Source organism: Lucilia sericata, unplaced genomic scaffold (assembly GCF_015586225.1).
Source record: "Lucilia sericata isolate MDLA Ls3-8-SP2 unplaced genomic scaffold, ASM1558622v1 Contig000435F_arrow, whole genome shotgun sequence".
NCBI lineage: Eukaryota > Metazoa > Arthropoda > Insecta > Diptera > Calliphoridae > Lucilia > Lucilia sericata.
In genome coordinates, this window is record NW_023994450.1 from 29,256 (window position 1) to 51,884 (window position 22,629).

Consider the following 22,629-nt stretch of genomic DNA (forward strand, 5'->3'; position numbering starts at 1 on the left):
ACTAGAACTGAAACTAGAACTGAACTAGACTGAACTAGAAACTGAACTAGAACTGAACTAGAACTGAACTAGAACTCAACTAGGAACTCAACTAGAACTGAACTAGAACTGAACTAGAACTGAACTAGAACTGAACTAGGAACTGAACTAGAACTGAACTAGAACTTGAACTAGAACTGAACTAGACTGAACTAGAACTGAACAGAACTGAACTAGAACTATGAACTAGAACTGAACTAGGACTGAACCTAGAACTGAAACTAGAACTGAACTAGAACTAGAACTGAACTAGAACTGAACTAGAACTGAACTAGAACTGAACTAGAACTGAACTAGCACTGAACTAGAACTGACTAGAACTGAACTAGAACTGAACTAGAACTATACTAGAACTGAACTAGAACTGAACTAGAACGGAACTAGAACTATACTAGAACTGAACTAGAACTGAACTAGAACGGAACTAGAACTGAACTAGAACGGAACTAGAACTGAACTAGAACTGAACTAGAACTGAACTAGAACTGAAAGATACGAACAGAGCTTGGTCTGTAGTCAGATCTGTAGTCGCAACTGTCTGATTGGTAGTCCTGACTATGGTCGTTTTAGTTTGAACTAGTTTATTAAATAATCTGCACTTTAATTAGGTCTATAGTCTTGACTAGTTCGCTCTCTGCTTTAAAATAATGAATTGTTCCTTATTTATATTTTAGCTAAACGGCCTTAGATGAGCTTCTTTTTGTGAAAAGAAAACTCCTGGAATATTTTCGCTTTCAATTTCGAGAGTCTTAACATTTCACATTTCTACAGCAAATTTGACATTTAGAATTTAGACCAATATTTGAGAAACCCTTTCGCAGAATATGAATTAGTATATGCGTATGTATATAGTTACCTATGTACCTATGTTTGTATACTCTACACAGTTTCACCTTTTGCACCTTAAAGACCTGTATGTAGCGTCAACCTTTCAGTTTATATTAAAAAAATAAACAACAACAAAAAATACAGCAAAAAATGTGCGTAAAAACTGTGTGTGTTTGTGTTCATGGAGAAGAATTCTCTGTCCGCAGGATTAAAATAGAATTAAGTTTTACCTTGATAGAGCCATTAAAAACATGAAATGGAAAATATAAAAATAAAAAAGAAACGTATAAAACTTTTACAAACAACCCAGACTATACTACATACTTACATACATTTTATGCTACCATGACCAATCATCATCAACATCCAACATTTTTAAAAACAAATTGCAAATGTTGTGAAGACTTTAGTTAAATGTTACTGACGCTTTCCAAAATGTTCAGCATTATGAGGTTTTGCTGTACTTGCTGCTGCTGGTTGGTTCATAAATCCTGGATTCTAAAAGTATTATTACCGCCACAAACATGAAAAAAAGTACATACAACAAAAACAGCAACTCAACATGATGACATTTTTATTATTTTTATAGAATGTTGTTCGAGTATATGTACACAGAAAAAAATATGCACAATTTTTTTCTTAACAATCGTTTGCTTAAATTTAATTTCGATTTTTATAAATATTTTTATTTGGGTTTATAACGAATTTGTTTGATGTTCACACAGAAGGAAAATATTTTCTAACAAACACTTTATTTTGTTTTTGTTTGAGTTTTATTTTTATGTCAGCATATGGAATACAACAATAAAACCAGTTTTGGAATGTACTAAAATGAATTTATATAATTCTTATTTGGTTTATAACATTTAATGTATAAGTGTTTCAGTTTTCACAGTACAAAATAATAGTTTCTAGAATTAGAAACGTTTTCTTAAAAATGTTGTAAGTATATATGTAATTTTTTTACTACTTTTAGTTTTAAATATTTTTTGTAAAATTTTTGTTAAAATTTAGTATATATCTTTTAACAAAATTTTTATACATTCAATAAAAATTTTTCTTATTATTATTGCCAAAATACAATAAATAATTTAACTGTTTCAGATAACATATTTGCTTGAATTTCAGTACAAATACTAATAACTTGTGTTATTGTTTCAGTAAAATAATTGTTTGGAAATGTTGCGATTATTTATTAATGTTTTTCGTAAATAGTATATTATTTTAATAAGAAAAATCCTGAAATTTTTTCAATAAAGAATTTACGAATTTGAGTACTTGATTTTACGAATTTCGTGATAGGTCCTATTTTAGTAAAAAAAATACTTGGCTTTATGAATTTTTTGTTTGATTTTGAATTCCATTTTTTTCTGTGTACAACTACAAGTTGAAGTGTAAAATAAAATATAAATAAATATACAACTTTTTTGTTGTTGTTTGTTTTGTTGATATTCATAATCAAACCATAAGCCTGAGAGAGTGTGAGTGGTAGTAGGTGCTTAAAAGAAGAGAAGGAGGAAGCGGAAATTGTGGGAGGGAGGCGAATGTTGTAGCATACTTCTGGGCTACTGATATAAATTTATGTATAAAATATGTTTAAAATAATTGCATTTTTAGTCCATACTTTACAATGTGGTTTTTGGCGGTTTTTATGGTTTTAGAAAATTAGCTTTTTGTTTAGTTGTGACAGTTAAATGTCTAAAATATCATTAGAAAAAATTAATAGAGAATAAAAAAAAACAAGTACACTGTTGATGGATTTGTTAGTTAAATAGAATATTTTATTAAAATATGTACCTTGAAGTGCTTATAACCTTGGTTATGTTTGAAGTGGAATAAATTTAATTTAAAACTAAAACAAAATGAAAATTTAATTAAATTTAAAGGAACATTTAGGCGAAAACGTAAAACATATTCGACATTTTAAAATAAAGTTCCATTTCTGGAATACGAAAAAATTTATTTAATAAAATCATTGAAAATTTTCATAATTCGAACATTAAAAGTTCGAAGATTGATAATTTTGAAATGAAAATTCGAATGTAAAGTCGAACATTGAGAATTTAAGAACTGAAAATTTGACATCAAAATTAAAAATTCGAACATTAAAAATTTAAAATCTTAAAATTTCAGTCTTAAATTGATATTTGGAACACGAACAATTTTTAAAATTATAATTTTGATTAATTTCAATAAAATATACACTTTACAAAATGCATCACTGCATGTGGTACGAATTACAAAAAAAGCCGAAAAAAGCTTTTAAATTATACCTCAACTGCTAAATATGTATGTTAATGCAATAAAATAAGCACAGAGAAGAAAAAAAAACAAACAAATACAAAAAAGCTTTCCTTTTTAAAGTAGGCAGCTAAATAATTAAAGTGCATTTAATGAGAACAACCAAACAGCTTTTAATAAATTTCAAACCGAGAGAGAGAGATAAAATCAAAAACAAACACAAAAATAAAAACAAATAATATACATTTTGAGAAATAAAAGGGGAGCCATATTAAAAGAGAGCTAGTATTTAATAAAAAGATTTTTATAAAGTTTACAGAGAGCAATTAATGGGGAGCACAATGCACAGTGTTGCCAATGTTTTTCCACCATTTCCTGTTGAACCATGTCACAAAAACCGCTAGACACCTTTAGATTTATATTTTTGCAAAAGCCGCTCGAAAACGTCATATTTAAAGATCAGACTACAAACCAGACTATAGGCTACCCTATTGACTAGGCAATAGACTAGACTATAGACTAGACTATAGACTAGACTTTAGACTAGACTATAGACTAGACTATAGACTAGACTATAGACTAGACTATAGACTAGACTATAGACTAGACTATAGACTAGACTATAGACTAGACTATAGACTAGACTATAGACTATAGACTAGACTATCGACTAGACTATAGACTAGACTATAGACTAGACTATAGACTAGACTTAGACTACAGACTAAGACTATAGACTAGACTATAGACTAGACAATAGACTAGACTATAGACTAGACTATAGACTAGACTATAGACTAGACTATAGACTAGACCTATGAACTAGACTATAGACTAGACTATAGACTAGACAATAGACTAGACTATAGACTAGACTATAGACTAGACTATAGACTAGACAATAAACTAGACTATAGACTAGACTATAGACTAGACTAGACTATAGACTAGACTATAGACTAAACCTATAGACTAGACTATAGACTAGACTATAGACTAGACTATAGACTAGACTAGAGACTAGACTATAGACTATAAGACTAGACTATAGACTAGACTATAGACTAGACTATAGACTAGACTATAGACTAGACTATAGACTAGACTATAGACTAGACTATAGACTAGACTATAGACTAGACTATAGACTAGACTATTGACTAGACTATAGACTAGACTATAGACTAGACTATAGACTAGACTATAGACTAGACTATAGACTAGACTATAGACTAGACTATAGACTAGACTATAGACTAGACTATAGACTAGACTATAGACTAGACTATAGACTAGACTATAGACTAGACTATAGACTAGACTATAGACTAGACTATAGACTAGACTATAGACTAGACTATAGACTAGACTATAGACTAGACTATAGACTAGACTATAGACTAGACTATAGACTAGACTATAGACTAGACTATAGACCAGACTATAGACTAGACTATGGATTAGACTATAGACTAGACTATAGACCAGACTATAGACTAGACTATAGACTAGACTATAGATTGGACTATAGACTAGAATATTGAATCTCCAAGCGCTGGTTAAAAATCTACATACTTTCCGCTAACCCATATAACGCACTTTTTCGCGCAAAAAAGTCAAGTTGGCAACACTGCTAATGCATTATAGAGAATTTTGCATTAAAGGTAAACTGCACAAAGACAGCTGTTATTGTTGCTATTGTTATTGCTGCTGCTTAATCAGAGAAGGGGAGTGCGTGTAGGTTGGAGTGTTTACTTTTATTGTTGTTGTTGCAATTGCTGGTGTTGTTGTTGTTTATTAAGTAATATTTTAACGCGCGCGCATATTGTATATTTTGGAGAACATTTTTACTTGTTTTGAGTTTTTGTTGTTATTGTTTTACTGTTGTTTCCACATGCTTTTTTTTTTTTTTTGCTCCAAATTGAAGATTATGAAGTAACAAGAACAACAACAGCACAATAAAGAGATGAGGGTGGCTAAAAGTGTATGAGTTTGGAAATTATTCTCATTGTTCATTGTTGTTGCTGTTCCTCCTCTTCTTCTTCTTCTTTTGCTTGTTTCAGTATTTTTTCGCCTATTTGATAGACAATATTATTGTTTTTGTTTTATACTTGCGTTTAGTTTAGTATTTAACAAAGCAGAAGCTGCTACTATACACGTCGTCTACTAACTACTACTATTGCTGCTGCTGCTGCTACTACTACTACATACTACTATTACTCTACTACTAACTAACAAGTAGTAAAAACCGTCTAAAGAAAAGGTCTAATTTTTTGTATAATTTTAATAAAAAGAATATCAAGTTTAGCGGTTGAAAAAAATAATAAAAAATATTATAGAAGTAGATTTTAACAAGTGTTTTAACTAAAGTTAAAGTGCTGGTATTAAAGTGTAAAAATAAATATAATAAACAGCTGAATTAAGTGTTTAACTAAAAAAAAATAAAGCTATTATCACAACCAGAGCAAAATTTTAGAGGTTGAAGTGTTAAAATTATAAAAAATAAATCAAAAATATTAACAACTTTTTTGTTTGGCCCGTCAAGCTGTTGTGATGGTCAGTCATTGTAACCATTAAAAATTACAAAGTTTATTGAACTTTTTTGTTTTGAAAAATAAAAGGAAAATTAAACCAACAAAAATTCAACAAAATTAAAATCAAGTTTTAAAAGATGTTTTGTTTAGTTTTATTTAAATAAATTTTCAAAAATTTTTGTTCAATTACTGCTGCTGCTGGTCAACTTTACCGACAAATTTTGTATACAATTTTAACAATTTATTACAGTGTAAGAGAATGTGTAATATGTAATAGGTTTGTGTGATTAAGTGTGTCTTACAAAGAGAATGATTTTGTTACATTATTATCTCCTTTTCACTGATGATTCCTCTTCTTTTTCAACTACTACTGCCTCGTCTTCTTCTTTTTCTTCAACATCTTATGATTTTCTTTACTATTCATTATACTACTCTCCTTTAAAGAAAACAACAATGAAATGAATCAAAGTGTGTTGTAGGTCCATCAATTATTGTTGTTTGTGTGTCTGAAATAAGCGTATGCGTGCATGTTTGCTAAGCAGAGGAAAACAGAAATAACAAAACATACAAAAATCATTGTCGTCGTCACTCATTTTTTGAAATGTTTTTTGAGTTTTAAAGGAAAAATGGTGGTGGTGACAAACAAACATAAAATTTTGTGAAATGTTGAAAAGTTTACGACGAGAATTACTAAATAAATTTATTTTCAATAAATTCAATAAAGAAAGAAATTAAAAATTAAACAACTTGGTGGATTTGTTAAAAAATTATAAAAATTTTAAAGTTAAAAAACACCGCTGGTCGGTGGAAATTTAAGAGAAAAAGAAAGAAAAAAAAAAGTCCGAAAAAAAAGAAAAATTACGGAAAAATAAAATACACAAAAAATAAAAGAAAAAGCTACAAAAAGAAAATCACAACTAACATACAACGCGGCTTTTAAAAAAGGCACAAGAATTATGTAAAATAAAAAAGTTAAAATTATTTAAAAAAATCTAAAAAATAAATCAAAATTTATATAAAAAAAAGTTAAAATAAAATTCTTATAGAAAAATAGAAAAGTTGTAATAAAATCTCTAGTGCAAAAAAGCAAAAAAAGCAAGTGTCAAAGAAAATTGTAAATTATAACAACACAACAACAAATTAAAAGTAAAGCATTATAACCTTAAAAGTGATTTTTTAAGAAATTTAATATAAAAAAAATACCACACCCTCCTTTTGCTAATAATAAAAAAAGTGTAAAATTAATAAAAATTTAAAAAATTCAAATAAAAATACAAACAATAGTAAAACGCCACCATTTAAGGTGGCGTCCTCCAAAATAAAAACTTTGGAGGCAAAGGCTTTGCAGGCCACGACAATATCAACAACAACAGCAGCTGCAACAACAACAAAAACAGCAAATGCCGAACAAACAACAACAACAACTGCTATAATTAAACCTAGATTATCATTAGCCTCCAACACCACCACATCATCTTCCAGTAATTCTTCCTTAAAATCACTTAAAACAAAACCCTCAAGCCAAACACCCACAACTTCCATAATAAAACAACCACAACTGCAACAACAACAGCATCACAAACTTCATCATAACTCGAACACGACGACAACAACAACTACAACAACAACCACCTCTAGTGTAACACATAAATCTTCTAACACCTCTACAAACACTAAAGAAAAATTCAAATCAAAACAATTACTTAAAGCCACCTCTAAAGTGAAAAAGAAAACCAAACAATTGACATTTGACAATACACCCTTGTGTTTGTTGCAACCTCATACTACCACCCCGCCTCCGGTCTCTACAACTGCCTATCCCAAATCCGCCTTTAATCTACGCAAATATTCATTACCCACAAATCTACCACAGCCTTTACAAAACTCACCTCTAGCCGTCAATACCCAGCGTAAAACCAGCACAGCGGCTTTAAAAACCGATTCAACTTTACACACTTTACCCTATCCGCCCTCGTATGTCTTAAGTCAAAGTTCAAAAGTGAAAAAAACCAAAACCACCAAACGTCTAACGAAATTCTTAAGGGCGGCCTCCTCCTCAAATTCACCACACTCGAAAGGCAGACGCAAATCGTCGGCCGCCTCAATTGTAGAAACTGCATTAGCTGCCGCTGGTGTTACCGTTAATCTAACCAACGCCTCGGCCTCTTCGGCATCGGCTACCGAGCTATTGGCCCAGGATTTGTATACTAAGACCCCAACACCCGCTTCAAATTGTGATTTAAGTTCGACCCTCAATTGTGGCGCTAACGAGTCTGTAGCCGGCGAATCTGGAGCTGCTGCCGGCGAGGAGGGTGAAGAATCGACGTGGTGTGGTGGTGGTGTTAATTTTCTAGTGTATATGGTTTGTTCATTTTGCTGTTGTTGTTATAATTTTCGCAATTCACCCACAAGGTAAGTAAATATTTAAACATGTTGTTTTCTACGATACAAATAAAAATTCTGAACTGAAATTCACCTCGTATTGCAAAATGTGCCCAGTTTTTCTATTACCAATATTTGTTCATTAAGTGAGCGAGTGTGTACCCTATATATAATAATAATAATAATAAAAATATATATTCGAGTGTTTCTGTATACATATATTAACAACAAAGTTTAATTAGGCAGAACATTGTTTCACAAAAATACAACAACAACAATAACAAAAAAATAAATAATAATATTAATTTTGACGACAATAAGTTCGTTGTATACTTGTACATATTATTATCAGAGAGTTAAAAATACTTATTATTTTTGGATTTTTTTTCTGATATATTATCTCTTCTTTTTGCGTCTGTCGTGTTTATATACTAAAAAAGCAAACTGAAGTAAACAACAATAACATCCAAAATGTCAGTATGACTCTCTTTTTTTAGACTCTTATTTTGCCCTCTATTTGTATTAAGCCCCCCAGTAATAATAAAATTTGTTTTTGCAATTATATTTTTGTTTTTACTTTACACTTTTTCCCAACTACAATTAACATAATAACAACAACAACAACATGCGTAAAAGTGCATTAACTTTTAGTTATTTTGGTCTATGTTTTAAATATAACGGTAAATCCTGTTGTGCTTTCTTTATCATTTACTCTCGAACTTAAATTCGCTCTCTCTTTCTCTATTTTTAAAACCCTCTCCCTATTTTTTATTTTTGAATATTAATGACATTTGGGTTTAATGAGTTGGAGTGGTGGAGACTGGGGGAGAGAATTGTTGTTTTGCTAAAAATTATTTTAAGGCAGGTCTGGTTTTTTTTTCTTAATCGTATAGCAAATATTTTATCAATTGAATTGGAAACTTTTTAAAAGTTTTTGAAAATATTTGCTAGGAAATTCAAAATCAATGTTTTATATAGAAACTGTAAACTTGCTAGACGAAATTTGAAATTAGTTATTAAAATCTTTTAATTTGTGGTCCTAAGCTTAAGGTTTAGCAAAACTGACATTTGAATACTCTAATATTTGTTATCATATTTATCGGCGCCGAACCACTCTTTGGTATCGCACAAGGATATGCTGAAGAAAGATGCGAATCGTAAGTCGAATTGGAACTTGTCCGCCACCGGAAAGCTACAACATGGCTTAATTATGCTATCAAAGGGAAAGATTTCGAAGTCCGTTACATTTCACTGTAGTACTTTTTCAAGCACTGGGTGAGCTGACTAGACGACTCACCATCGCTTTTTGTGTTCCTTACACTCCGGTGGAAATTTTTGTACATGGTTCTGCCGTCCATGTACAAGCACTTTACTTAAGTACTTAAGATATCTAATGTGGCCTCCGGTAGGTTAGTGGTTAGTGTTCTAGTCTGGTAGACCGGAGGTGGTGGGTTCGATTCCCACCTGAGGCACTGGTCAAGGAGCGCACAACAGGCCCGATAGAGGCCTAGGTGTATTTCTTCGGATATGATGTATATACATCCTCCTTTCAAACTAACTAACTATCTAATCTCAGACTTGCTCTGATTGCTGTTCCGTTGTTTAACATCCAAGTTGCAAAAACATCATCCCTGTTGAGTCGACAACAGCACCTAGAGATGTATTCGGTAGACCGAAATACGAATCCATCAAAACGTCTGAGGACTTTGTTCTTACTCACAGAGAGCGCACTGTGGTCCATCTGCTATGAACTGAGTAAACCTTGAACATACCTGGACAAGGGAGGAAAATTCAATGGCATAACTTGTATAAGATACCTTTCATCCATCACACTTCTCATTCAATTGACCCACTCATAGAGGGTGCGTAAGTTCCGTAAACCCCCACATTCAACCTGTGTCATATACACTTAACACCGTCACACAGTCACTCCTCTGTGGGGTATCTGTTGATTTCGGAAACAGCACCGAACTTATTCCGAATTATAGACTGCACCAAGCAGACATTCTATACCCGCGAATTTGGGTTTAAACCACAGCCACCAAGTGCACCCCGAAGGGACCTCTCTAATAACAGAGAAAAGACATTGACCGAAACACTGCCCTGCGGGCTACCGGTTCCCATGGTACCAGTGGTTCTCCGGTTCAACCCCATGTCAAATCATTCCAAGGAATGGCCGAGGATACCATTAAAGTCCCTGTAGACTAGAGGTATTACCTCTAACACCCCTTTTTCCCGGGATTCAATAACACCAAGATTGGTTTTTCAATAAGGGTACATGCTCCCGGAGGATTACGAAAGAGAATATCGCAAATGTTATCGCTTAACAAAAAGGACTACTTGCGTGACACTGGTCTCAGATATTACCAATTCTTCTTAGGAAATGCCATATCGAAGCTATCTAGATTTTGTGGCTGTCAAAAAGACATCTCTAATCTTTCTTCTTATGACAACACAAGGCCCCAACCTTAGCCTGACCATCCAATATCGCAAATACTAATTCATTTTCTTCTCAAGCATTCTTAATTTTGCAGATTATCTCAATCAGCAAAATTGACGTATTAAGAATAAGCTTTCATCGGTTCTGTACTGGAAATCTTGTTCAGATATGCCACGGTAGTGAATTGATTTACAATTATTATCACACGTAGAGTCCAGTTTCATACCAAATACCTTTTTATAGACTTAAAGTCTCTTCCATATTCTTTCATGATGGTTACGTCCTCAAACCGATTACTGGTCGGGAATCTGGTTGGTTATCGTACAACGCATCAGATGTGTATAATTAGATTCAACCAGTAGGCATGAGTTATTTCAGTTTATTCCTTCCAGATGTTAGCAATATCTACTTCTATTTTCGAATGACCACAGGAATACAAGAAACCCTAAGATGCAAACTAAAGCCCTCCCAAAAACTATTAAGAGCGATGTCTCTTTTCAATTTACTCCTAAACTTTCTTTTATAAAAACTGCAAAGATTTTTTTAATATTAGAATTTTAAATCCAAATACTTTATCTGATCTCTTATCTCTAAAAAATGTTTAACACATAATTGGGTTAAAAACTACTTATGATAAGATTTTCTAAAAAAATATAATAAAAAACATGTTTTTATTGTTTTGGTCAAATTCCTGACCACTTGATCTTTTGACGTCAAACTAAGTTTTATAAGCAAGCTATTTATTCAAACATTTAAAATAATTACACAAATTTAGCTTAAAAATTATTATGTACTTAATTCTTTTTAAATCATAAAAATTTTATAATTTATTTAATTGTTTTAAAACTAAAAATCATCATATAAATGAATTATTTCTCTTTAAAACTTTAATTTAATAAAAAAAATCTATAAATTCTTTAAAAGATCTGACAGCTGTCAAAACTAACTAACAAGAAATTAACAAACTTTTTTTTTCACTACATACAATAAATAAAATTTATGTAGAGAAATTTTATATACAATTTACCTCAATCATAAAAACAACACACAACAAAAAATCCTTAATAAAACATAACATTTCAGGAAAATGTGTCTTTAGGGGAGGAAGGCCAAATCAGCATCTCATTTTTTATAACAAATGTCAAAAAATTTGACAAGTACAAATAAAACTTACACATACAATTTTTTGACAGATTTCTTTAAAGCTCGATTTTTTTGTATTTCTTATTTTGCATTTGACAGTTAATGTTGCCAAAAAAAAAAAATTGGGGTTGATATTTTTGTGTATTTTGTTTTGTATAGGAATTTGTGTGGAAATTGCAGAAAATGTCAAAAAAAAAGAGTGTTTTTGTGTAATGTTGACATTTATCACAAGATTTGTATGTATCTATTTATTAGAATACAAGAATATTATAGAAAAAGAAAAATCCAAAAAACATACCCATAACAACAACATTTTTGGGTTGTTTTGTTGAAAAATGTTATTTTTTTGTTTTTGTTATTGTTGTGCTGTTTTGTTTTCTTTGATTTTATTGTACCGTGTAATTTTTATGGGTACTTGATTATGCGCACTTTAAGTCTATGTAATTGTTGTTAACTCTCATGCTCCCGCTCATGTTCTTTATGGAATGATAAGAGCGCCAGCTGCTTGAGGCTTAGCTTGTATTTTTTTGCAATAAACAAATATGGAAAACATGTAATTATTATTGAGCTCCCTTTGATTTTTCTTAACCCACTCACTCACCACCATCTAACAAATATTCTCGCTCTCCAATTGTATTGAGGGGGCTTACTCTCAGAGAGTATTTGTGTGTTTTCTTTTTGTTTACATTGCTGAGTACTTTAAGTTTAATGTTATGCTAAAATTTATTGCTGCTATTTCAATTGTTTTTGCACTTTGTTATTGCAAATGGAGAGCAGTGAGAGTTATCCCCCAAATAGAGTTCTCACTCTCATCATTGTCGTTATGTTGTTTTTGTTTATTTTGCTTTGATTTGGAGCTCTGATACCCATCTATAATAATTTTTGCTGTGTGAAAAACATTTACGATAAAAAAAAAACCAACAAAATGTTTTTGCTTCTCTATAAACATTTTGTTGTTTTTCTTTAATAATTTAGCTTTCCCTCAGCTCTTGTCTTTGACAACGCTGTATATTTTAACATTGTTGTTATACTCTCCACTTTTTATATACAAAAACGCTATACATTCCTTCATATATACATATCTATCTGTATGTATGTATATATTATCATCGGTTTCATTTATATTAGTGTTGCTTTTATTTTTTTTTCTATATTTTTTTTCTTTGCTTTTTTCTGCCTGCCCGTGGTTGTTTCGTCTTCATCGTGTTGTATGTTTTCATAACTTCGTGCGGTTCGTGATTTTTCGACGTTTTTCTACTTTGCTGCACGTCTTTAATAAAACTATCTACAAATTTTAAGTGATTAAATAATAATTTCTAAAAAATTCAATAATTTCCAACAGCAGCTATTGAAAAATCAAAAAATTATGCCAAAATCTAACCGGGGTAACGGGGATTTTCTTAAAAGAAAATTTAAATCAAAATTTTGCAAAAAATAAATGAAATAATTAAAATAGCAACAGTGTTGTATACAAAAAAAAAAAAAGAAATATATCTACAAATGTATGAAATATAGTGTAAATGAAATGTTTGTTGTACTTGCAAGAAATATCGAAGTAAAAAATACTAAATAAAAACGGCGACATTTAAAGCAAAAATAACGAAAACTAAGTATCCCACAAACAATTCAATGTTTGTGTGATTATTATCGAAAACGAGAAAAACCTTAAAAAAAAAAACAAAAGAAAAACACCCAAACAACAGAAAAAAAAAACAAAAAAAAAAAAAAAACGAAAAACAACCTTCTCCATTCCATCTAGGAAAAATGTCAAGAAAATCTTCTTGCACATGAAAATTCTTTTTCTTTTTTTCGCTTCGCAAATCAAGTGAACTTTTATTTAACTCTTGAAATAGAGTTGAGTTTTTTAAAAATTTTATTTGTTTGTTTGTTTATTTGTTGTGAAGAAAAATTAACAAAAAAAATCTATGGCGAGTGCTTTGGCCCTTTTCTCCCACATAAATTATTTTAATGCTACTACTCTTTGAAAATGCTACTTTTATCGGTCATGAAATGTGAACAGTGGGCTAAATGAAAGCAAAAAGTGGTTAGTGGTTTTGTGTATAGGACATTTCCAAAGATGGTTCGATTTTAGTACCTATCCACAGTGGATTCTACAGTGAAAATGGTAGTACTGTAAAAATTTCACAACATTTTTGATACTTGAGAATTACTGAGGTCAAAGGTCATTATTATTGCCAATAATAATATCAATGTATTTATGGTGAAATTTTGCTAGAAAAAAACTGTTATACACATATTTTGCTGTAGAGAAAAGAGTTGTACAAGAATTTTGTATAGAAGAACTGTTATACACAAATTTGTCTATAGAAAAAACTGTTATACAAAAATTTTTCTATAAAAAAACTCTTATGCACAAATATTTCTTTAGAAAAAACTATTGTACAAAAATTTTTCTATGGAAAAAACTGTTATACACAAATTTTTCTATAAAAAAACCTGTTATACAAAATTGTTTCTATAAAAAAACTCTTATACACAAACTTTTCTTTTGAAAAAACTGTTATTAAAATTTTTTCTATAAAAAAAAAATTATACAAGAATTTTTGTTTTGAAAAAAAAAACTGTTATACATACATTTTTCTGTAATACGCAAATTTTTCGATAAAAAACTGTTATACACAATTTTTTCTGTGGTAAAAGCTGTTATACAAAATTTTTCTATGGAAACAAATGTTATACACAAATTTTTCTATGGAAAAAACTGTTATACATGCACAAACTTTTCTTTAGAAAAAACTGTTGTGCAAAAATTTTTCTATGGAAAAAATTGTTATACACAAATTTGTCATAGAAAAAACTGTCATACACAAATTTTTCTATGGAAAAAAATGTTTTCTATAAAAAAAACTATGTTTTGAAAAAAACTGTTATACATAAATTTTTCTGTAGAAGAACCTGTTATACAAATTTTTTTCGATAAAAAACTGTTATACATAATTTTTTTTTGGAAAAAAGCTGTTATACAAAAATTTGTCTATGGAAAAAAACTGTTATACTAAAATTTGTTTATAGAAAAAACTGTTATACACAAGTTTTTTATGGAAAAAACTGTTATACACAACTGTTATAAAATTTTTTTTCTATAAAATAAACTATTATACAAGAATTTTTGTTTTGAAAAAAACTGTTATACATAAATTTTTCTATAGAAAAAGCTGTTACACATTTTTCACTAATAGAAACTGTTATACACAAATTTTTCTATATAAAATCCTGTTATACAAAATTGTTTCTATAAAAAAACTCTTATACACAAACTTTTCTTTTGAAAAAACTGTTATTAAAATTTTTTCTATAAAAAAAATTATACAATAATTTTTGTTTTGAAAAAAAAACTGTTATACATACATTTTTCTGTAATACGCAAATTTTTCGATAAAAAACTGTTATACACAATTTTTTCTGTGGTAAAAGCTGTTATACAAAGTTTTTCTATGGAAAAAAATGTTATACACAAATTTTTCTATGGAAAAAACTGTTATACACAAATTTTTCTATGGGAAAAACTGTTATACACAAATTTTTTATAGAAAAAACAATTATTCAGGAATTTTCGTTTTGAAAAAAGTGTTATACACAAATTTTTCTGTAGAAAAAACTGTTAGCTTTAATACCGAAATTTTCTGAAAATGTTTCCATATAAAAACTATTATACAAAAATCTTTCTAAAGAAAAAGTCTTATACTAAACAGAAAATGGTTTCCTTATCATATTTCTCTTAATCCTGAGATATCCTTAAACATGTGTATTTCATCTTTTCAATCCACTGTAACAAAATATAATTACTTTTTCTTTCTAATATTCATGCTCATTGATTCCACTGTCTTATGTTTGAATGAACATGAAAAAATAAACAGAAAGCAAAAAAACACAGAAGAAAAAATAATACAAAACAAGATCTAACATCTAATCTTCTAACACCCTTGACAGCATCAAAAGCAATAACAACAAACATAATATAAAAATCTAATAAACACAACAACTACATATAAGGCAACCAAATACAGCCATCAAATCAAACCAAACCAACCATTCATCCATCTCTCTAACCAACCCAACAACAACAAATATAAACCAAGTCCTTTTTCCTCAACAACCTGCACAAAACACCGTTTCACCCCCTTCCAGATCGTCCTCATTTGATTTTTTTCTTTCATTTTCCATCATTTTTATGTAAAACATCAGCTCCAACATGTAGCAACATCTATACTTTCCCTTTACGCTTTAACAACAAAAACAACAAAAATGAAAACCATTCACTTTTTTTTCTAAAATCTGTTTTTCTTCTTTTACACCTTTTTTTTAATATCCTCTTCTAAAGAAACATAGAAAAATACATATAATAAAAACAAGTACAAGCAGCAACAACAACTACAAACCTAGTTGAAAACCCTCTTTAAAGCTTTTCCCCCTTGCAGAGGGCTCTTAGGAATGAGTGTTTCTGAAAACCCACCTACCATCAATTTTCTCACAACAACAACAAACCAACAAATAAACAAACAAACAGTATAAAGAACCCACCATAATTTGTGCATTCGTACGTAAAACGTAAACGCAAATCAAATCAAATTAAATTGAATTTTCATTTAATACTTAAGTAGAATTGAAAAAAAGAAATTCATACATACATACATACAAATAAATAAATATAAATAGAATAAAATGATGAAAAACATACAAATACATAAATATTATAATAATAATAAAAATATAAAAGCAAAAAGTGTATAATAACAGCAACAACAATACTCAAATGAAAATATCTTGCTATTAATTCATTTAAATAATAAAAAAAATAAATAAAACTTTTTTTCAAAATCTTCTTTGACAATAACAAAAAAATAAATACCCAACAAAATGTAGTCATGTGTATAAAAATGTGTCCACTACCCCCTCAATGCTCAAACAAATTTATTTTTCTCTGTGTAACGGTGTCACCACATACTAATGCTTTTTAAACTAATAATAATAAAAAAATTTAATTAAAAAAAAAAATAGAAAAAAACTTAATTTTAGAAAAAATTATACTTAATTCAACAACAAAGAACACGATTAACAACGACATTTAATTAATTTTAACGGATTATTTAAATCCTTGCAAAACATCAGCAGTTCAAATGTGGTATGTTGAAATTTTTTATTCAAATATTTTTAAAATTAAGATTTCATTGAAACTTTTTGTTAAAAACAAGCAGTTGTTTAAAATGTAGTATTTAAATGAAATAGAAAAACTGTTATATATAATTTTCTTTAGTTCTCAAAAAAAAACTGTTATACAAAATTTTTCTATAGAAAGAAACTGTTATAGACAAAGTTTTTCTCTAAGGAAATGTGCTATACACTATTTTTTCTCAAAAAACTGTTATAATCATATTTTTCTATAGAAAAACTGTTATGCACAAACATTAATATAGAAAAAAAATTATACGCAATTTTTTCTTTAAGAAAAATTGTTATACACATTTTTTTTCTTTAGAAAAAACTGTTATACACATGTTTTCTTTAATAAAAACTGTTATACTCAAACTCTTTTCTAGAAGAAACTGTTATACACATGTTTTCTCTAATAAAAACTGTTATACACAAACATTTCTCTAAGAAAAACTATTATACATAATTTTTTTCTCTAATAAAAACTTTTATACAAAAATGTTTCTCTAAGAAAAACTGTTATACACATTTTTTCTGTAGAAGAAACTGTTATACACATGTTTTCTCTAATAAAAACTGTTGTGCACAAACTTTTCTCTAAGAAAAACTATTATACCATTTTTTCTCTAAGAAAAACTGTTATACACATGTTCTCTCTAATAAAAACTTTTATACAAAAAATTTTCTCTAAAAAAACTGTTATACACAAACTTTTCTTTTCTTCTGCTATACCCAATATTTTCTTAAAAAAACTCTTATACACAATTTTTTGTGTGGGAAAAGCTAATATAAATAAGTTTTTCTGTAGAAAAATCTGTTATACATAAATTTTTCAATATAATGAACTGTTATATGAATATTTTTCTATACAAAAACTGTTAAACTTTAAAATCTTTTATATACACATTTCCCTGTAAGAAAAACTGTTACAAATACATTTTTCTCTAAGAAAATGTTTTATACTCAATTTTTTGTCTCATAAAAACTGTTATGCACAAATTTATCTCTAAGAAAATCTGTTATACTCAAAATTTTCACTAAGAAAATGAGATATACACAATTTTTTCTTAAAAAAAATGTTATACATACATTTTTCAATAGAAAGAACTGTTAAAAAATATTTTTATATATTAAGAAAAACCCTTATACACAATTTTTTCTCAAAGAGAACTCATGTACTCAAATTTTTCTCTAAGTAAATGTGTTATAAGTAATTTGTTCTCTTAAAAAAAGTTATTCACAAACTGTTATATACAAATTTTTCTCTAAGTATAACTGTTATACGCAATTTTTTCTTTAATAATAATTGTTATACATAATTTTTTTATTTGTCAACTTCTTATACACAAATTTGTTCCTAGAAAAACTGTTATACATAACTTTTTCTATAGAAAGAACATTCATATATATTTTTTATAGAATTTTCTATACAAAATACTGATATTTTTCTCTATGAGAAACTATTGTACATAAAGTTTCCTCTAAAAAACCTATTACATATTTGTTTAAGAAGCTGTTATACAAATATTTCTGCTGAAAAAACTGTTAACATAAAATTTCTCTAAGTAATGGTGTTATACACAATTTTTTCTCTAGTAAATATAGTTATTCTCAATATTTTCTCTAAGAAAACACTCATCACTAACTCATCTCTAAAAAAATCTGTTAAACACAATTTTTCCTAACTGTTATACACAATTTTATCTATAAGAATAATTGCTATACTCAAATTTTTCTATTGGAAATCTTTTATACACAAAATTTTCCCTAGAAAAACTGTTATACATAGAAGGAACCTTTATAAACAAGGAAGGAACCTTTATAAACAATTTTATATAATTTTTATATAGAAAATACTGTTATTCACAAATATTTTTTTAAGAAACTGTTAGACAATAATTTTTCTGTAGAAAAAAACATATTTTTTCTCTAAGAAAATGTGTTATACATAATTTTTCTGTAGTAAAACAGTTTTTCGCAAGCTTTTCTATAAAAAAACTGTTATACACAACATTTTCTCCAAGAAAAACTCTTATACACAAATTTTTCTCTAAGTATAACTGTTATACACAAACTTTTCACTAAGTATAACTATTATACACAATTTTTCTCTATTAACAATAATTGTTATACACAAATTTTTCTATTAGAAATCTATTATAAACAAATTTATCCCTAGAAAAACTGTTATACATAAATTTTTCTATAGAAAGAACATTTAAACACATTTTTATATAATTTTCTATAGAAAATATTGTTATTCACAAATATTTTTCTCTATGAAAAACTGCTATACATAACTGTTATACATTTTTTCATAATTTAAACTGTTATATAATTTTTTTTTTTGGAAAAAAGTGTTAACCGTAAATAAAAACTGTTATCCATTTCTTTTCCTACATATTAGCAACAATTTATTTATAAATTTAACTACTTTCCAACATAAAATGAAAATAGTTTGTTTTTAAAAACCCAAAATTAGTTACAAAACTCTGCTTCTAAAATCATAAAACTAATAAGTAGCAGTTTAAAAACAAAAAGGTTTTATAAATTTAAAATAACCAACTAAAACTTTTAAAAATGTTCATTCTCCAATGAAAATACTTATTCGCACATTAATAAATAAAATGAAATATATAGACAAACAGACTGAAAGACAGACCCACAACATACTATATCACAAACTAAAAACACCAACAACATACCTACATATTACCATAAATCATTTGAAGCGCGCAAAAAAACTTTCAGTTTTAGTTGTTTTTTGATCGTGTTGTTAAAGTAACAAAACTTTGCATTTATTTGAACATAAGTTTTCATAAATGGGAAAACTTGTTTTTCTTCATTTATACACATTTTCTTTTACTTATTGCTTTTATTACTTGTGATGTTATTGCTGTTGTTGCTTTATAGTTAAACATACATAAATTGACATAAATTTATTAATTACGCACGAAAAACAAACAAAATTTTTAGCAAGTTTTAACGGTGTATATATAATACTTACTTGCATGTGTAGGAATCTATATCTATACATATGTGTGGCAAGTTACCGAAAGACTTATGACGACAAGTTGCCTCAAGTTTTAGGTATGTAGTAATTTCTAAAGGAAACTTGTAAAAAAACAAAGTTTTGCTAAAGTGTCTGGGCAAATGTTTAAGCAATATTTGAAATAGAAATAGAAATAAAAATAATAAATGTGGATAATAAATAACTAAAAGTGTATAAGTAGTAGCATGTATGTATCTATAAAAACAATTTTGACAAAAAATAGAGGTGAAAAGGTAAAGACTTTAATAGCGGTTGTTAGGCGTCGATGAGGGTATTATTGATGGGTTTCAAAACAAATGAACTATTATAACGATTTTAGATAAAATTTGCCATATATTACTTTACAAATTTGATGTAATTGTATTTCTACTTACTTAATACACTACCGGTAATGACATTAGTAAGAATTCGGCTATTTCTTTTAACAACCACTTTTATTATTTAACTCATTTAAAACTTTTAAAACAAAATCAACCTGCTCTTTTCTGCACTTTCTTTTACTCCTATACATATTTATTTATAATTATCAAATCCAAAACCAATCGTAATGGAAATGACAGCATGTTGAAATTTTGACAAATGTGACACTTACACATACAAATGTAATTATTCTTAACAAGAATTTCTATAGAAACAACAACAGCAAAACAATAAACAACTCATATGTTTAATAATAAAATAAAAATAAGTAAACTCTTTGTAATCAAAAGTTTACCACAAAACTTTTTAAATAAACATATATTTGTAAGCACTTAACGTTTAACTTTGTGAGTTTGAAATATAAGAAAGTAATTAAAAATATAACAATTCATTTAATAGAAAAAACTTTTACATGTTTTGCTTAAAGCTTAAGCATAAGCAGCGCTTTTTGATTGTTAAATAAGCAGTACTCATTACCATAAACATTACTGAAAAACTGAAATGTCTTTAATAAGCTTTTTGCGATTTTTTCAATAATTGAAAAGGAGCTTAAGTTTGTGAAAACTTTAAACCGATCTATCTGCTATAGAAAAACTGTTATACACATTATTTTTAGTAAAAAACTCGGTTAAAGAAAAAATATTATGTTATGCAAATTTTTTTTCTATAGAAAAAACTATTATACAGATTTTTTCTATAAATTTTTTTTAGAAAAACTGTTATACACAGAACTTTCTATAAAAAAACTGTTATACACGAATTTTTTTATAGAAAAAAACTGTTATACATGAATTTTTCTATAAAAAAAAAACTGTTCTACACAATAATTTTACAAAATTTTTTTTTCTATAGAAAAAACTTTTATACACTAAATTTTCTATAGAAGAAACTGTTATAGAAACATTTTTCTACAGAAAAACTGTTATACGCAAATTTTTCTAATGAAAAAACTATTATACGCAAGTTTTTTCTAATGAAAAAACTGTTGTAAACAAGAATTTTCTATAGAGAAACTGTTATACACAAATTTTTCTATAGAAAAACCTGTTATACACAAAATTTTCTGCAGAAAAACTGTTATACATAAATTTTCTATGGAAAAAATTGTTATACGCAATTTTTCTATAGAAAAAACCGTTATTCACAAATTTTTTTTTTTAGAAAAAAATGTTATACACAAATTCTTGTACAGAAAAACTGTTATACATAAATTTTTCTGTAATAAAAACTTTTATACACATTTTTTCTATATATAAAACTGTTATACACAAATGTTTTATAGAAAAAACTGTTATACACACATTTCTTTACAGAAAAAAATGTTTTACAAAAATTTTTCTAATGAAAAAACTCTTATACGAAAATGTTTCTACAGAGAAAACTGTTATACAAAAATGTTTCTACAGAAAAACTGTTATATACAATTTTTTCTATAAAAACAACTGTTATTCAAAAATTTTTTTAATGAAAAAACTGTTATACACAATTTTTTCTATAAAATCAACTGTTATACAGATATTTTTCTACTTTTCTCTAAAAAAAATTGTTATACACAAATGTTCTACAGTTATACACAAGATTTTCTCCTAGAAAAACTGTTATACACAAATTTTTCTCTAAGAATAACTGTTATACACATATTTTTCAAACTGTTATACAAAAATGCTTCTACAGAAAAACTGTTATACACAATTTTTTCTATAAAAACAAATGTTATTTAAAAATTTGTCTGTAGAATAAACTGTTATACACATATTTCTCTACAGAAAAAATTGTTTTACAAACATTTTTCTAATGAAAAAACTGTTATACACAAATTTTTCAACAGAAAAAACTGTTACACACAATTTTTTCTATAAAAAAACTGTTATACAAAAATATTTCTATAGGAAAAACTGTTATATACACATTTCTCTACAGATAAAGCTGTTTTACATAAAATTTTCCAATGAAAACACTGTTATACACAAATTTTTCCATAGAAGAAACTGTTATACAAAAATTTTTTAAATAAAAAACTGTTATACACAAATTTGTCCATAGAAAACAACTGTTATACACAAATGTTTCCAAAGAAAACACTGTTATACGGAAAAAATTTTGTTATATATAGAAAAGCTTGTATTCAAAAATCGTTCTATATTATTCTAACTGTTATACATACATTTTTCTATACAAAATTTCTAAATAATTAAGTTTTATTACATTCAAGTATCGAAAATTACCTTCAAGTTAATGTGATCATTTACATATAAGCTGCATTTTATAATCCTTATAAGCAAATATACTTTCCCTGTGTCAAGTAGGGTATTCTAAAACATATAAATAATCGTTCATAATAAGCCCATAATCAAAGTAATGTTCATAAGAAATCTTTT

At 27.8% G+C, this 22,629-nt stretch overlaps 2 protein-coding genes across 3 annotated transcripts in view; both read left to right on the forward strand.

The window, feature by feature from the left end:
• The first annotated feature begins 6,275 nt into the window (after nt 1-6,275).
• Nucleotides 6,276-22,629, forward strand: part of LOC119604821 (cAMP-specific 3',5'-cyclic phosphodiesterase-like) — a 165,855-nt gene continuing 149,501 nt past the window's right edge. Inside the window, exon 1 of one of the 2 annotated variants that reach the window (XM_037957686.1) lies at nt 6,276-8,054. In XM_037957686.1, coding sequence (XP_037813614.1) covers nt 8,002-8,054 — 53 coding nt within the window. In that variant the 5' untranslated portion in view covers nt 6,276-8,001. The remainder of the gene's footprint in view (nt 8,055-22,629) is intronic. The other variant, XM_037957685.1, reaches the window with a different exon arrangement.
• Nucleotides 7,086-7,910, forward strand: LOC119604826 (cell wall protein DAN4-like; the record flags this gene model as incomplete). Its single annotated transcript, XM_037957693.1, has 2 exons — nt 7,086-7,833; nt 7,887-7,910. Coding segments are annotated over 2 exons (772 nt in total), but the record flags the coding sequence as incomplete, so codon positions are not given.